The sequence below is a fragment of the Heliangelus exortis genome, chromosome 1 (assembly GCF_036169615.1).
Source record: "Heliangelus exortis chromosome 1, bHelExo1.hap1, whole genome shotgun sequence".
NCBI classification, from domain to species: Eukaryota; Metazoa; Chordata; class Aves; order Apodiformes; family Trochilidae; genus Heliangelus; species Heliangelus exortis.
Window position 1 is genome coordinate 6,921,853 of NC_092422.1, and position 18,199 is coordinate 6,940,051.

General features: G+C 35.9%; 1 protein-coding gene across 20 annotated transcripts in view; it reads left to right on the forward strand.

Moving 5' to 3' along the window:
- DLG2 (discs large MAGUK scaffold protein 2) overlaps positions 1-18,199 on the forward strand; it is a 961,231-nt gene that overhangs the window by 476,099 nt on the left and 466,933 nt on the right. Inside the window, exon 1 of one of the 20 annotated variants that reach the window (XM_071732988.1) lies at positions 5,481-5,573. The exons of the other annotated variants lie outside the window; for them this stretch is intronic. Coding sequence (XP_071589089.1) covers positions 5,496-5,573 — 78 coding nt within the window. The 5' untranslated portion in view covers positions 5,481-5,495. Of the gene's footprint in view, positions 1-5,480; positions 5,574-18,199 lie in introns of those variants that run through there. 20 annotated transcript variants of the gene reach the window in all.

Sequence of the window (18,199 nt, forward strand, 5' to 3'; positions counted from 1 at the left end):
AAGCTCTATTTCATGAGGTTCCACAACACAGTACCTCATCCTCTCTTTTCTTGACCTGTTTTGCCACTTGTAGCCAGTTGCATGCCATCTACCACATCAAAAAATAGAGTGGAAAAATAGAATTGCAAGGCAGAGGGTAGGTACAAAATTTTGGGGGGCTCACATTAAAGGAGATCCACAGGAGGAAGAGCCTGGGTTTTATTTCTTTACTGCTCTGAAGTCCTGTGACATTCAGCCTGAAATTCTTCATTTCCTCTGCTAGAAGACAATTCTGCCATACATCAGACAGAGGAGATGTCTGCATGCAGTGTTGTGATTTAAAGGGAAATTATACCTGAAGCAAACTTAAAATTTCACAGCAGGGTTTCTGAAAGCATAATTTCTAAAGAGGAAAGATTTGACAAAAGAAATTATACTGGAAGACGAACCTCTGCCACCCTTAATATACTGCATTTCCTTTTCATTTTTTTGTTTTTAATTTTATCCTACCTTCCTTCACCTGCTGCTTCATTTGCTGGTTGGTGTTAGTTTTGTGGCTTTTGTTTTGTTTTGTTTTTGTGGGTTTTATTTTATATTGTTGTTTGTTTGTTTGTTTTTTCTTTCCACCCCTGTCTGTAGGGTTTTCTTTATTGGGAAATGTGACTGCTCTCAGAATTACTATTTTCTATTCCAGTAGTTGATTTAGATGCTCCAGAGAAGCATTTAGCTTTTAAGCTACCCAGGTTTTCATATCTTTAAAACTGAGATCGAAGTGATAAAATTTGAAAAAATTTATTGTTATGAAATATATCAGTTATGAGACATCATAACTGGTAGAAAATGTCATAAGTAGAACATTATGTACTCTACACTGGAGACACTGTACCTCTCATACTGTGTTCAGATTTGGGCCTCCCACTAAAAGAAAGACATCGAGGTGCTTGAACATCTCCAGAGAAGAGCAATAAACCTGGTTCTGGAGAGCAAGTTTTACAAGCAGCAATTGAGGGAACGGGGTTTGGAGAAAGAGGCTGAGGGGAGACCCTACAGCTATCTGAAAGGAGGGACACTGGAGGGAGGTGGGTGTTGGTGTCTTTTCCCAAGTGACAAGCAATAGGACAAGAGGAAAGGACTTCAGGTTGTGCCAGAAAAGGTTTAGATGTAAGAAAAAGTATGTTCACCAAAAGTGTTATCAAGCACTGGGACAGGCTGTGCAGGGGAACGGTTGAGCCACCATCCCTGGAGGTATTTAAAAGACATAGATGTGGCACTCAGGGACATAGTTTAGTGGTGGACTTGGCAGTGCACTAGGCTAATGGTGGGACTTGATGATCTGAAATGCTTTCCAACTTGAATGATTATGTGATTTTATTCTATGGCAATCTTTAATCTGTATTGTTACTACAACAGAGTGGGTTCTGCTCTGGCCACAAAGAGAAGTCAGAATGGATATTGGTGGTGCTGACTGGGGTAACTACTCCTTTTATAAGAGTGGTCATGGGTTTCCTAAAGGAGTACTGCTTGTTGCATTACATTTTTCCATTTACCTCTGATTATAGTAATGAAAAATCAGGTTCCTACAAAACCTTGGGACTTCCATCTCCTTTAACCACTGTAAGGTTTGCATGCCAAAAATTTATATCCTCTGGATGGAATAGCAGACATTAATGTTCCTGATTTCCCTTGTATTCTGATCATTAAGTAAAATCTCTTGGCATCATGTAACTGTGTAAGATAATTAGTTGTATTTGGAATGGGAAATGATTGCTTGTGCCATCAGCCAAATCAATATCTGTTGTTGCCTAGTACTACCTTAGTTTCAGATCATCAGTTCTGTTCCTGTATCCAGAGATGAGCCAAGTGTTAACATATATTTCTTGAAATAAAGTTATTGTTTTAAGTCTTTGTTATTTCCTTTTTGACTTGTTCCATCTCCTGTCCATTTCACTGGAAATGGAGTTCTGCAGACCTGGAATCACTAGCCTTTAAATCTATCTTTCTATTCTAACAAGAAAGGCATTATATGTGACTGAACTCTATTTGTATTTTAAATGGTTCTGTCATCATATTTTATAACTACTGTGTGTATATATATTCAGATAGAGGTAGGAGAGAAACAGACTATACAGTTAACATCTATCTTCACCACAGGTGTGTGAGGGGGAGGTTGACACCCCACGTGTGCACTGTGAGAAGTTATCCCTTAACAAGAGAAGATTAATGCCCTGTCTAAAGCTAAAGTGCACTTCTTCCCATGTGCTACTTAAGTAAAACAGCAACATTAAAAACAAAAGAGGAGGCTGAGCATCAGAAATACTGGTGATAACAGAGTATACAAAGAGTTGGCAAGGTGTTTGGGATGACCATCTGCTTCAGTAGTGAGCATCAATTACTGTTGCTTGTAATGTTGGGGAGCAACATCATAAAAATAGTCAGATGCAACACCGTGGCTGCTTAATGCCTCGTGTGTCCTCTTGTGGTAACACCAATTCTTCTCATAGAGGCACAAGAATCCAATTCATTGTGTACTGCAGATGTGGTTTAGTTTACTGAAATCCACTTACTCATTGGCATTAAGAAGCCCCTTGTAGAGTTTGTTCTTAACTGATTATCTCTCATCTGAGATAATATTGCTGCTCAATTGCATGGAGCTCTCTGCCCGTGTAATGTGGCACTTCAGTGAGCAAGCTAAAGGACGTATTATTCTGGTGAGCAGACAGCAGCTGGGAGCTCCAGTTCTTCTGAAGCTGCTGGGCTTGTAGCACTTCTGTGAGATGCAGGCTTTGTTATGGTTACAGTAAAATATTAATAATCATAAAATCCCTGGGTACCAGTACAGACCTAATAAACTTCCTATTGACAGTGCATGGCAAATTTACTACTCTAAGAAAATGGCTTGTAGCCTGGCCAATGCTATATTGTAGGGTTTGGATAGATTTCCAGTGCACGTGAATAGTTAAAATACTCTCTGTTTAGAATTAAAATTAGGTATTTGGTGAGATTTTTTCTTCTTGATCTAACATTTTCAGTGGGTGGAGAAAATTACATCCCTATTGCTTTGTCATTATTCCTTAAGTGAACAACGTATTCTATTTTTTTTTTCCCTTAAGTGGGATGAATTGTGGCTTTTTATTGCTCCTATTTTTCCTGAATAAATAGTTCAGTAAAGCTGCTAATGTTGATGACAGAAGTCATAAAAAGGAGGTTTTATTGTTTAATGAGTGTTTTCTTCGATTTTTGCAGCAGCTGAATATACATAAGACTATATAAATAGTTGCTTGAGAGAATGTACCCTTTTCTGGTTGTAGTGCAATGATTTCGAATTATTCTTTTCATAAAAGCAAAGTGGAGGAGGTTTATGCATATAATATGTGAGATTATTTGTTTTTCCATTCTTCTTACTTTAACATTTACAGTGTTGGTTAAGCTGTGTAATGATGTTGCTTCTCCCGTTCTGCATTTTTACTTTCCCATCTTTATTCCCTTAGAGTGAAATCACAGCTAGAAACTAGATTTCTGATTTCTTCCTAAATTTTTCAGGCCATGTTTCTTGCTTCTCCTACCCTTCCCTCCATTATAGGGCAATCTGTCATCCCACAAATGTGGTGTGAGTCTGCTACATGGCGGAATTAAATTTTTTGCACCTTGAAGAATTCATCTTACCATCAGCCAAGAGTTCAGAGAGTTGGAGGGTATTATGGACAGATAGCTTTTCTATATCAATTGTACTCCAGGGGAGATGTGGAGTTACTCTGTCTTTTGGTCTTATGACTTTCTGACTGCCGGGATTAACTAAATGTCTCAATTGGGAGTAATTAGAAATTATTCTCTTCCCTGAAACATTACCAGTTACCAAGTATTTTGTTAGAAGATTTTGGAAGTCAATTTAAAAGCAAACATACACCTTGGAGTTTCCTTGCAAAAAAAATATAACTATCTAAGAATTTCAATATAATTAACTAAATTACCATTTGAAAATGTGTTGAAGGAATTCTTTGAACTCTATCATCTTATCAAGATTGAAGAGTATATGCCTTCAGGCTCAAAGCTTGGGCAGTGCCATCCAGTTTCAGTAACTTTCAGTTTCTGTAAATTTTAAGTGGGTGTGGAATATTTTCCCTTTTGAATTCATGCACCCTGGAGAAAACAGTTTCAGCTGTTCTCAGGAAATCCTGGGGCAGAAGAAGTGTTTCCTTGGCCCCAAGAGCCCTATGCTAGATTCTCATGACTGCAGTTCCTTTGTGATCCATCTATCAATTTAATTTGCTCTTTATCACAGAATAGCAGAGCAGAAATTATTCTTGCATGTGTGCATCCCAAATACAATCCTGCACATGGGGCAGCAGTGGTTCTCCCACATGTTGGTTTCTCCACTGTTTTAGGTGGGAGGGCAAGGGGCAGGATTTTGAATGCAAAGTGAGATCAAATACAATACATAGCTTGTAACTTTACAGCTTTGATACTGCCTCTGGCTGGGAGGAACATCTGGTTAATCATAAGTCGGGAGCCAAAAGAGTATGTTTCTGCTTTTTGTTTAGAGATTATAACTGGAGAGAGGTGCAGGGGTTAAAGCTAAAGTATGAGACAAAAGGGAAATACTACATCACTGCTTCACTGCAAAAATAGGCATTCATATGCACTTCTCAGCTAATGTAAAATAACTTGCAATTAAAGAAAGAAGGAAAAGAAAGCTTAGGTAGGGCAGAAGTTAAATAAAAAATAAATTAAAAGAAAAAGAAAAAAAAAGAGTCAGCTTTATGTTTCATGAATCCATTATCAAAGAAAAGCAGAAGTCCTTCAGTGAGTCTTAAATTCTTCAACAAAGCATGTGTGACATCAGCAAGTGAACTGAACAGCTATCATATTTTTCTGTTGTGAACTGAAACTAGGCAACAAAAATATCTCTGAATAGATTCCAAACCATTAGAACAAAGTAAAACCCAATTTCCTTTCATATCGTAATTGTACTGAAATGTGCAAAACACCTGTTCCTTCACCTTAACAGTTAATATACATATCTATTTTTGGCACTTCTGTACCCCTTTCCTTTCCTGCAGTGCTGTGTATCTCATATTTGAACTGCTGCTGCTTCTGTTGCCTGCTGGCAAATCGAAGAGAACCAAGGAGTTAATTTTCAGAACAGGAGAAGAGGAGGTGAGCTGTCTGCTACAGTAGTTTACTGCAGCTTCCTTTCATACTGACACATATGTAGTTTGTGGTGACAGTGCTAAAGAACTGCAGACAGGCACTTAGCAGACTGGATGTGAGCTGGATGCAAAGATGCCTCACCCTGGACTTCCTGCTGGCAGTATGTAAATACACCTGCAGACTGGCCACACTGGTGGTTTTGGGTTTTTTTTTTTTTTCAGAAGGCAGCATGAGAGGACCTGACAAAGCAGCAGCATAGTTGAGAAACCTTAACCAGCATTAGATTTGTATCTCTGTTGTGGGGGAAGTTTTTTGGGTTTTCTTTTTTCTGTGTGCTGCATATTCAGACTGAAATCTTCATCGCTACAATGTTTGCCTCTATCTGGTATGCCAAGAAGCTGGGACGCAGGTTTGTGCATAACGCCAGGAAAGCAAAAGCAGAGAAGGTATGTTCCTAGTGGGAATAGAAAGCCTTATGTCTCCCGTGCAAGCTGCCGGCTAGCATCCTGTTTTGTGTCTGGTTACCTTTTTTTTTTTTTTTTAATACCCTGAAAAATGACCTATTGTTATTCATGATTTCATGCAAGAATGCCTGACTCCTTTGCATGTTACTTCTTAAATACCGGTTTGAAGATTGCTTCAAAAGCCTCTGTTATTTTTTTTCCAAGATAAACAGCTGTACATTTGGTATGTTGTGTGTTAAGGGAGCACTCCAGTGAACTTGTTGCTGTGCTGCATTATTTTTACTTGTACAATGTGAAGCTCTTAAACAATCATTGATTGTTTGCTGCTTCTCTATTTTTTATACTGTGGTAACAATGAGAATGTAATAACACGTTAAACATTTATAATGTCTGGGAATTTTGTTTTATAATACTTGTTGAAACTGTGCTGCAGCATGGGTCTCAATTAAAATGATACAGGTATTAAAAATGGTCAGTACCATCTTTCAGTATTTTGCTTGTCATAAGATTTAACAGTGTTTAACCAGCTGTTTTGTTGAAGTCCTCATAGGCAAGATTCTTCTCCCTTCTTTCTCCGTGAGCAAAACTTAAACTGTTTTTTGGAATTTTCAGTAATGATAATAGGGGGTTATCAAGGCAATTACCTTTTATAAATATAGGAAGTATTTCATTAGTATACCTGCATTCTAGATTTGTCTAAATTAACAGACAAACCTATTTTATGTTTTCAAACAAGGACTGATTCCTCTTTTATGAACTCAGCATTAGATTAGGGAAAAAACTTCAACATAATGTTATAAAGTTATCTCGTTAGTCTGGAAATTATGTCTTCCTTTTTTCTTGCTGTCTTTGATGTAGTCAAAGAATTTATAAATGAGTTGTTTTATCATTTTTTTGATATATCTTATGCTATGTGATAGCATAAGTCATCAATCCTCTAAGTAATTATCCATTGCCTGAATTCCTCTGTAATTGGAAAAGATCTTCACCTAGAGAAAATTCTTAGTAAAAATACATTGTATTTAAGCTTAGATAGGAGAGAAGAGGATTAGTTTTTCTTTTTCAGCACAATATTCCCAGTGGTTTGAAACGTGCTGAGTCGTAATTTTGAAATTTAAACAATGAAGTCATTGGGAAGTTATCCTGTTTGGATTTATATATTGGGTTTATATATTCCACTCTGTATGCATAAAGGAAAATAGAAATGTTGATCACTATATATGAGACGGTGAAACTTTCTTTGTCATTAAGCATAATTCAACAGAGGCCATCATATAAACTCCCTTTATGTTTGTTTGTTTCTATGGGAGGAAAAAAAGTTGCAGACTTTGGATGTTCTGTGGTCCTGAGGGGCTCCCTCCAGAGGAACATTTGCTTTCAGGCTCCTTCCAAGATGACAGAGGGAGGATGAGTGGACACGTTCTGCTCTGGACACAGTGGGGCTCACTCAGCAACTTTAAAAGCAGATTTAGTATGGGTTGTTGAAAGTGTGTGTGTGTATAGATTATTCCTATAACCTTGAAAAATTTCATAAAACAGTGCTAGAATATTCACTAAGAAAATATTCTTCTATAAAATCTTGTAACATAGACTAAAAACAGCTTTAAAATTTACCTCTTTTTGTCTTAAGGTATTTGAAATATTTCATTATAAATCTATTATAGTAGTACTTATGTAGCTCTATAGGACTTTCAAAATAATCAAGATAACTCATGTCCATTTTATTCAAGCTCTGAAGCCATAGCTCATAATTTTTAGACTATTTTTTTTTTTTTTTTAGTATTTCTTGAGCATGATATTAGCATATTTTGCTCGGGAGTTCTATTTTTGCCAGAAGAAATAAGTATGAAACAAAACACCTTTTAACATGTTTACTTCCAGTTTTAAATATAAAATAAATATTAATTTTTTTCTTGGAGCTGTTCCACTGTCAGGGCTCACTTTTAATTGTTGATTGTTTTCCCCCTTCCCTCCATAAATCACTTGTGTACTCCAGCAAAGACAGAAAATCACATTTTCTGGGGTTGCAGGATGCTATTTCAATATGTGCTATTGATTATTGGAAGCTGATCAACACTGACATCTTCAGTACAATACCTTGGTAACAGAAGAACACAGATATGAAAACAAGATCTATCAAAAAGTGAATTAAGAGAAAAGATTTAACTCCATAACTTGTTTTGTTTTGTCTTTTTTTAATTTTTTTTAATATTGGTTGAATAAATGAATTATTATGGAGTTTAAACCTGCATATTTTATTACTGGAAGAATAATTAGCTCTTTCTCTGTGTGCACGATTTGAATTAAACATTGTTTTCTTAATGTGCTTTTGGAGGTAATAACATACAACAATAATTCCTAATAGCCTATGTGTGTAAAAAGAGTTTATTGCAATTAAAATCAGGATAGCAGGGATCAGAAGAGTGTGGCTCCATGACAGATTTTTCTGAGATGCTTAGCTGCTTTGAATGAGTACAAGTCAATAATTTTTTTTAGGAATATTTCTAAGAAACAATTTCTTGAGGTATATTTCTAAGAAACAGAAATTGTCCTTTTTGTTTTCTTAGGACCAGAAAGAAAAGTGAGGGAGGATATGACAGAAGAGGTTATCACATGGAGTCATGTATATGCACACAAATATGAACCTGACAGACCAGTTCCTTAAATTTTCACAAATATATTCTTTAATTCTGCAGATGACTTGAATTTGAATTTTCCAAGTGATTATTTAGGGAAGCAGAGTTTCCACAATCCAGACAGGAACATGCAGTGCCATGGGGTGTGCACAAAGGCCAGGGAAAGGATGTGCTTGGGACAGTGCTTTGTGGGCAGACCTAAAGCAGCACAGATGAGAGAGTGGTGCTCCTGTGTGTCCTCTCTATCTGCATGAAGGTGTCTGCTTGTGGTGATGTGGATGGGTTTGTCCCTCAGTGTCTCCAGACCTCCATGTCTTTTCCAAATCTGCAGTTCCCATCCTCATACTTCCTATATGCCCTTACCTCCCAGCTCCTCATATCCCTATATCAGAATATGGCAGTCACTGATCTGGGAGAGCAGGCATAAAAATTGACTCCAAATGAGTGGGACATTCTTGTTCTTGAAACTGTGAGCCCTCCAGAATTGCAGCTTGAGGAGCAGAGGCTTTCAGGAGCCAGATCTTGGCCTGTGCTGGAGAAGCTTTTCTGGAGCTTGATGAAAAAGTGTAGAAGGGGAAGTGGCAAAGAGTTGTGAGACAAAGAGAACATGAACCTGTTCTCATTAAGACCTGTGGCAGCTCCTGGGCTTTTTCTTATCTCCCTAACCAGTACCAGCTGCACAGTGCCAGCAGTTCTGCTCCTGGCCTGCATTTCTAGTCCTTGCTTCCCCCTTAGCCTGTCATGTCCTTAAAGCTGTGATAAGATGAGTTGGACACTGGTAACGTGTCACTCTTATTGACTCCTACACACAGATTAATGACTTTCTGGGAGATACTGGTCTTCTAAAACTCAAGCATGAACTCTTCCTGTTAAAATTTCATCTGGAGTGTAGAGAATACATCTGGAAAGAACTGGATAAATGGTAGCCTTAGATGTCCTAACCAGGATGTTAAAAGTTCTTTCAGGTTCAGTAATATCCACCAGTATTTTTATTTGAGTCATGTTTTTTATGATATATTGAAAAGGATAACTTTAAATCAGAAATGGAGCAAAATAGTGGAAAAATCTTATAAATTTTGAAAACTGAGCTCCTTTTCCAACCAGTCCTGGGTAAATCTTAAATGTATAAGTATAATGTGATAATAACTTTTAATTGCTCTTAATGTTCTCATTCTGCCACAGAAAACTGATGTCAAAGTTCCTTATGCTTTATTTTTTACTAGGCTGGATCATAAACTCATTCTGGTATATATTGCAGTTATTATCTAGAAATTCTATCTCAATCTGGTTGTCTTGGCTTGATTACTAGTGTACTCTCTCACATCAAGTAGAAATATGTTTAGTGTACAGGGAATGCTGCTACTAATAGAGACTGAAAGCAACTGAACTTTCAAGGCAGGTTTACTCTTATCTGTTTTGTTGAAGTTAAAAAAATGGTTTGAGTTTCTTACATGAAAGGATTGTTGTTATGAGAGTGAACATGATCATTTGAACACAAAAACTAGAATAACTTAAGGCAAAGATTGATGTTTTGAATTTTTCTCATTAAACCACAATCAAGCAGGAATCAAGATATGTTAAGTGCATGTGGTTATGCTGCAAAAATAAGTACTGTAAATTACTGGAAAAGGTACAGAAAAGTAACTGAGTAATTAATCATGTTGATCTGAGGGGGTGAGCTTAAGCAGTGTGAAAAAAACTTCCGATAATGCTTCACTTGGTAGAATTTGGGTTTCAAAGTTCAGTATCAAAAGTGGGGAAGAACTTGCCAAAGTCACCCTTCCATTTAATTTCAGTGGGGAAGCTGAATACTGTTTCTTCTGGTTATTCAGTGGAACATGTTTCAACTATGAGACACAAATGATTAACAGGATTAGTCATTTTGTAGAGTTTTTACATCAGCAGACCACAATCACTTTAAAAGGAGGTCTCTCCTTGTGAGTTATTTTTGGGAGCAAAACTCTCTTTTGAAGTGTTCAAATGAGTTCACTTTCACACTCAGAATTCTCTTTCTAGCTTTTAGATACCAAAGTGATCTTATGTGCTCAGTTTGTGGAGTATTGATTTTTAAAAGCAATATAAAGATTACCCATAAGCAACATTCACAAACTGAACAGAGTCTATTGAAATAAGTGAGTTTACATATATTGTAGTGCAGACCAGATAAATTGAATATAGTCTGGCAGATTTGTCATAATGTGCACCTGGGCTTAAGAGTTGTTTTGGGAGACTTGAGTATCCCTGATAGACTGTCAGCCTAGAATGAAATATTTGCAAGAAGACAGGAAAATTTGCCTTGAGAGGTTAAAAAAACCTACGATATAAAAAAAAAAAAAAAAAAAAAGATTGCCTATAAATGCAGTCATAGTTAATAATTTTTTGACAATGTCCTGGCAGTAGTGATAATTAACTCTTCCTGTCAGGAAGACACTTGGTATTTAGATAATTTCTGTATTTTAGTGTAGTTAATTGCAGAGTAGCTGTTCTAGTCTTTGTATTCTTGTTTCATTTTAGCTTTGTTTACAACTAGCTGCCCAGCAATCTAATCTGAAAGGCATTAAACATTCACTTAAAATGGTAATTACTCACACCATAGAATAGAAACTGTGTGATTAAGAAAACATAAAATGCAATAACAGACAAACATATTTTCCTTACATTATTTTTAGATACATATATTTAATTCCAAACAAGATAAGCTCTCCCTTTCCTTCAGTATTTGCATGTATACCTTAGATTTCTTAGCAAGTGTTCTCTTTCAAACCAGAATTTATCAAATTATTTCCAGTCCACTGGGGCTGCCATGAAGTGATAGCACTTGCAGGTCTGGTTATTGCTTTGGCTAAAGGTGAAATGACTGCTCCACTAAGGGACATCTCCTGTAGCTGCCAGATGCTGTAAGGGCAGGTGGAAAATTTTACTTGCATTTGGGCAAAAGAGGGCCCATGCTGGCCAGATTCAAGGGGGTGACACTGATTTGCAGAACTACCTGTTTGAACAGATACCAACGCTGCCTGAGACCCCAGAGGAATCTTTTCAAATGACTCTGTAAGAGCTTTATTATACAGTTTTATGGAGAGATCTTATCTTTTCACGCATAACTGTGATGAGAAAATATGCAAATGTTCCTGTATCCAGAGCTCATTGTGCCTTGTGCTTTAGCACAGTTGGAATTCTAAGACATTTTCTATGTATTGTGATTTAATCCAGAAACATATAACTACTCGACTCCTTTCCCCTGCTTTTTTTTTTTATTTGCAGTTGGTTGTAATCTCATATGCATCATGATTAATATAAAACAGTAACAGTAAGCTGCTTGAGTAGAGATTTAGTATGCTTATAACTGACTTCCCCCTCACAACCACCATAATAATAATAAATAATAAATTCAGTTAATTGAAAAAATGCAAGACTGATGTTTTAAAGTAAGATACTGATCAACAGTACACTACTGAAGTTAATCCCTTGCAATCCTTTATTTCAAAGTAATCTTTTTCTTTTTTTCATCTGGGAGAGATTTTGCTCTGGTTTTGCTCATCCATTCTATCATCATTCTATCTGCATAGGCTCAGCACTTGCTGGTAGCAATTAATGAACAATAAGGAAGACTCCTGTTTAAAATTCCTTAAAGAAATATCTATTAATCAGCTATATGTGAACTCTGTGTAAAGAAGAGGGTATCTTCTCTCATTCTCTCTCATTCTCTCTTCAATCTAAAAGCTTTTTGCCTTATATTGGTGGTGCTTCTTACTCCCATGTGTTGTCATTCTGGCATACACACTGCTGCATGCATTTGCCAATCAGCTACAACAAAGTCTTTAATTCATAATCCATGGGATTCTACAGAACATCACTTAAAACAGTTTTTCATCTGCTGATTCAGCTAGTGTTGTGATCATTTGAGAAGCAGGTTAAGTAGCTTTAAATTTCATCTTGTTTGCTTAAAAACAAAACCAAGACAGACAGGAAGACATCCAGAAAACAACTACCACATTGATGCCTGCATTAATTGCTACTCAGAGCTCATGCTGTGACTCAAATGGCATCAGTTTGGACCTGCTTCTAATGAATAAGTGGGTTTATTAATATATGCTACAATTTCTCTGTTTTTACAAAGATTTTTCTTTGTCACTTTTTCTTTCCTGTTTTCATTCAATAAATAATTTATCATTTCCTCCTTAGGTATTTGTTTTTCTTTTTTTTTGGAGGGGGGGTTGTTTTTTTTGGTTGTTTGTTTTTTGGTTATTGGGTTTTGGGTTTTTTTTAAGAGAAAAGTAGTATTTGAAAGTTTAGTTGGAATTTCTGCTCTTGGTCTAAATTGTATATCATATTCTACATATTCTAGATCCCAGTGTAGCATTGCACATATAATATTTAATTTGTGAGACTGATTTTTTTAATGGAATTCTTTTATTTCTTTGCATTTTAGGCAGTGTTCAAGTATATTATGGAAATGGCTCATGTGATGTGCAAGTATGGGGTTTTTTTGCCATTACTTGCCTCTGTCCTGCATATGCAATTCAAAGCAGTGCATAATAAAATAGTTGTTTGATTTGCATTCTGAACTGTATTTGGCATCTCTTGGTATGTTTGTAAATAGAGATCAATTTGAAACACTGACAAGTCACAATCTATCCATTGGCATTAGAGTCTGGAGAAAACTGAGGCAAGAATTCTCTCAGTAGTTCCTAAGGTAGACTATATAATTATACTTTACATTTTTAATATATACTATATGGGCCATTACAGCTGGTATATATGTAACTTGCTCCTACTGCAAAGCACCCTGCCAAAGATGTGCGTGTGCAGAACAGCTTCAGTAAAATTAGAATTATTGTCATGTAATATGATTCTCAAGACCATTTATTTTAAAGAAGGCCCATCTTTTTTATGGTGCAAAAAAAAACCAAACCACTCTGCCATACGCTGCTTAATGTTGATGCATGTCAGGGGAAGCTATAACCATTTTAATGTATGTTAACAGTTTCAGATGAGCAATTTGAAAGAAGCAAGGGATTAGCTAGTGTGAGACTTTTTGCCACTAGGAAGGAGGCCCAAATATCACATGGAGCATTCACAAATTGCTCTGAAGAATGAAACTCTTTTTCACCACATCTTAAATATGCCTCAGAAAACAGCAAACAAGGTTCCCCACATTGCCCAGCTCTCACCCCCGTAGAACAAGTCTGTTCAGAAATGTCAGCTTTGAGATGCAGAAAAAGTGAAGCTGCTTAGCTTGCACAACTCGTAGCACAACTTCTTCCAAGACCAGTGATGATGCCAGCACTATGCTGAGTGACTCAGCCATCCTATCAGTAAACCAGTTAATTAATCTTAGTCAGTGTTAACTAGTCAGAGGCTATCACATGCCTTTCATGAAGCTTGGGAATGCAATTTGCTATTATTAAATGGAACTGGATTTGAACAGCAAATTTTGCATAAAACCTCTCTATTTCAGATCTAGGCTAAGATTTTTTTTCCAATTTATGTGAGTTTGTCTTCCATTAAGCTCTTCCTCCATATTCTATGCAGTAATGCGTAAGCAGAGCATCAGTTAATTAACAACAGTGATATCACTCCATTTACTTGGAAAATGGAGCTTACCTGGCCTGTTACCTTCAGAAACAAGGTCATATCATTATATCATTGGATGCTGAAGTGCAATGAGAGGCCCACTACCAAATGTATACTTTTTTATTCTATTTTGAGGCTTGAATAGCTAAAGCATGGAATTTAAAAAAAAAAAAAAAAAAATCTGTGACATATTCTGTAGCCTTGAGACAGAGGAAGATCTGGAGAAATACATTTTACTCAATATTTAAATATACTGTTTTCCAGTTATAAGTTAAATTGTGTACGCATAACTGTGGTTTTCCTAGCTGACAATTTCTATAAAGATTTTACATTAATTATTTTTGACAAGACTGTCATATACTTTTATAAGGTAGCAAAAAGGTCAGGGTCGTCTATATTATTGATAAGCTGGACAGTTAAGAAGTATCATGTTGCTGTTTTGAAATAGATGTTTGAGATTAAGTGAAAGTGATCTTGTTGCAACTCTTCGTTTTCAGGACCATGTTTATAGCCTGATCATTGTTTTGTTTGGTGTAATAATCTCCTGAATGAGCCTTCCCTTGAAATGATACACACGGTTATTGATCTCAGCTTCTCCAGCCTATCTTGTTTTGCTCTCCCCAATTCTTCACATTCATCTCTGTTCATAACAGTAAAAAGCATCCCCAGCTTCCTCCTCGGAAAGCCATGTTATTGAGGAAAGAATAGTTTAAGGAAAAAAACAAAACAAAACAAACAACTTCTCTTTGTCCATCTTGCTATGGGTTTAACACCTCCTCAAACATTCAGCTGTATTTATTGACCTAAGAATGTCTGTTTTGAAAGCTCACCTGCTATGCTGCATTTGCTGTTCATGTTCAGCACTGGGAAGGATGCACACATGCTGAGAAGGCTTTACAGAAGATCTCTGTGCAACTTCCTAAAGTATGAGCCAAAATTTTAAAATCTGGGTGTATATATACAAACACACAAAAAATTGTATCTGGTAGGTTTTTGAAAACTGAACGTGAGGCAAAGAATTGTGTAGATATGCACAAGAAAGTTAAAGTATTATTACTTTAATTAGAGATGGAACTTTTAGCAAGGAAGGCATGGAATCAAGACTAGTACAATGCCAATGTAAAAAAATAACCTGTTGTAAAGAATATTGTGGGTTCTTTCCTCCAAATTCTATTTATTTTAACTGGCATGTGCAGTGCATTTTCTTTTAAACTAATTTCAAATGCCACTTTAAAATTATTTCTGTTGAAAGTACTACAGGGAACAGACCTATTAGAAAATAACAAACAGGAAAACCAAGTATATGATTCTTCACTTAACTGGTAAGGGCAAACCCCACAAAAGGAAGCATGCTGCCTCCCACTTGCTTTAGAAATTTACCATTGCTGCCCACAAGACAGTTAAGATTTTCATTGTTTAAAAGCTCGTTTAATTTCAGTAGAGCACCTCCAGTTTTGCTACCATTTGTAATTAAATATTTAGTTGTGTAGTAAATTAAGCATGTCATGATCTCTGCAAAGTGGTTATCCGTTTACTGCTGCATAAATGTTTTACAAGCTGCTGTATTGTTTCTAGTAAATTAATAATGAAGATTTAGATTTTACCTGATTAATAATCTAATTTAGTATTTAGGAGGAATCTAATTTAGAACTGGAAACAAAATTGAGGTAAACATCTCTGGCAATGATCCCAATTCTCTCACAAAGTAACCAGATGATAAGGAAAACACAAATCAGGGTAAAAGACATTAAGATGCTGGATCTCCTAGGACAAGCAGCACTTCCTTGTGAAATCTGAAAATGCTTTCTAAACTACAGTGTACTTCCACTTGACTTCTGTCAAACTTCAAATCTTCAACAGAAATTTTATAGAGCAAATTGCCAGGAACTAGGAAGGTAAAGAAGCATTAATTTAGCAGCAAGCAAAGAACTGACAAAACTACCTGGCTTAGAGCAGGTTTATGGTGAAGTTGTAGAAATATTTAATATAGTCCTTAGGATATGACTTCTACTTCTGGTGCCCATATTAAAAAAAAGAAAAAAAGAAGAAAAAAAAAAAAAAAAGAAAAAGAAAAAACCAAGCAACAAAACCAACCAAAAAAAAAAAAAAAAACCAAAAAAAAAAAAAAAAAAAAAAAAAAAAAAAAAAAAACAAAAAACCAAAACTGAACAAAACCCCAACAAACCATAACAAAAAAACTCCAGAAAATATGTAGGAAATGTTGAAAAGTAGCACTGTCTAAATAAGTTGTTTTGAGCTGGGATGGAAAAAGCTCAACACATCAAAATTAGGGTTGTGAATAGCTGTTCTGTTATAATTAGATATATTGTGAAAATATGGAAATAGGCAGACTATTGCATGTTCTAAAAAGGAGAGGAGTGGCTGGGGCTGATCAAGTTAAATATCAAAGTAAGGTATAGCATGCAGAGGAAGGAAAATGAAGGATCAGAAACAGCTAAGCAAGGATGCCTTACATCTTGCTCTTCCTTCTACAAACTGAGGGCCTGAAGTTTATGCTTGTGCATTTATAGGATCACTGAGCTTCATTTTTTAAGCCTTCTCTGATGTTCTTTGGGATGAACAGCTCTGGTTTCATACATGCAGCAATATCTTTAACACTTAAAGCTCTAACTTAAAATATTAACTACCATTAAATTCAACATTTCATAGCTTCATCTTGGTTGCCTCCTGATGTTGAGATGAAATTGTTCACCAAGAAAAACTAGCAGTACCCATGCAGATTTTAGTCCTTGTATCTACCATTTTAAATTTCATATTTTTGCAGGATATTTTTCTTTCAGTAGTTCTCTTGTGTCACTAGTCTTTCTCTTCTTTTAAGAAGTCGAAGTGTAGTCCAAGAAGTGAGATTTTTAGGTTTAATTTTAAGTGTGCATGTGAAATGCTATGGTTTGTATTTTAGAAGATTCATCTGGATTTATGTAAAAAGTCTTTTTTGGCCATTATTCTCTTATGATATACTTTAAAGTCAAAATTTGGCTCTATCACTGATTTTCTGGTAAGAATGAGTTGAGTAGAAATGCCATGGTTTATCAAGGATCAGAACCTGTCCAGCTGTTCTTCTCTGTACAAACAGGTCATATTTACTGAGTGGAGAGGAGATTATTTTAATTGACATAATTGAATTTCCTTCTGATTACCTTACTCTTGAAAATACATTTTGCTTTTCCCCAGTTGCAGCTTTTTCTTGATAGAGCTAAACATGCTGTGTGTAATAATGAAGGTGGCTTTGGAAGGACTTAATGTATATAATTGGAAACTAAGATGAGGTAGTCTTCTATCAGCAGGAGGGCAGGAAAGCTGGGTTGTATAATTGAAGTACAGTGTAATGGGATTACCTACAATTTTTAAACATTGCTTTCATTAAGGAAAATAATAAGCATATTTATTAAATATAGTCTCTGCTTGGGACAATATTTGCTATGGTGAAAAATCTTTTGTAATTAAGCTCGAATATAAAAATCTATTGAACATAATACATCAAATTCTGAAAAATGCTTTTTGGGCATAAAATTTTACTAAAATAGAAAGAGCTTTCACAGCAGAGGAAGATAGCCAGATATTAGTATCGCTCACATCTAGAATTCACTGTAAATTTTTCTATGTGCTTTCAATTTAGTCAAGGTCAAATCAAAAGTCATCATCAAATTCACTTAAACATTTCTCTTTCTGAAAGCTTTTGGTGATTCTACTCTTTTACTTACTGTAAATAAAGGGTACATTTTCTAAAGGGTATTTTCTTCCTGGAAACATAGAAGTATGATGTTTTAGGAATTATGTGATGGGTGTCTGTGACCCAAATTTTGCAGATGGCCACATAGAATTCTCCTAGGAGTCCTTCTTGTCCTTAAATATGCATCTGTGAAAATCTCCATAATGGTAGAAATTATTTTTAAACTGTTCAAAGTGTTTTAAATGTGATTGCTATGCTGGTGCTTGGGATATAATGTTGTAGTCCCTCCAGATGACTTTTTCTTTCTTTTCATTATAAATTTAGAGGATTTCTTTTCAGAAAATCACTAAATTGTGTAGCTACTTCCCTTAATCAAAGCTGGTACTGAAAAGAACTGCCTTCAACAAGGTTCTCTCACTGTCTTAGATTACAGTCAGGGGTTCTGCTGTGGTGGTGCCTGGGACAAGTTATTCACTGGGGCAAATGGCCTTTGGCTTTCCTAATCCCATTCCTGCATACTCAGACAGTGTCTCCATATTCTTCCCAGGTCCTCTTTCCCTGCTTTAACAACTTGTATACTTCTTTTTTTGTATCTCAGTTATGTTGCAAGTTCCTTTTCATCCATGTAGGCCTCCTGCTTCTTTTGTTTAACCTCTTATTGGAATAGATCATACTTGAGCTTGGGGAAGATGATATCTGAAAAACAG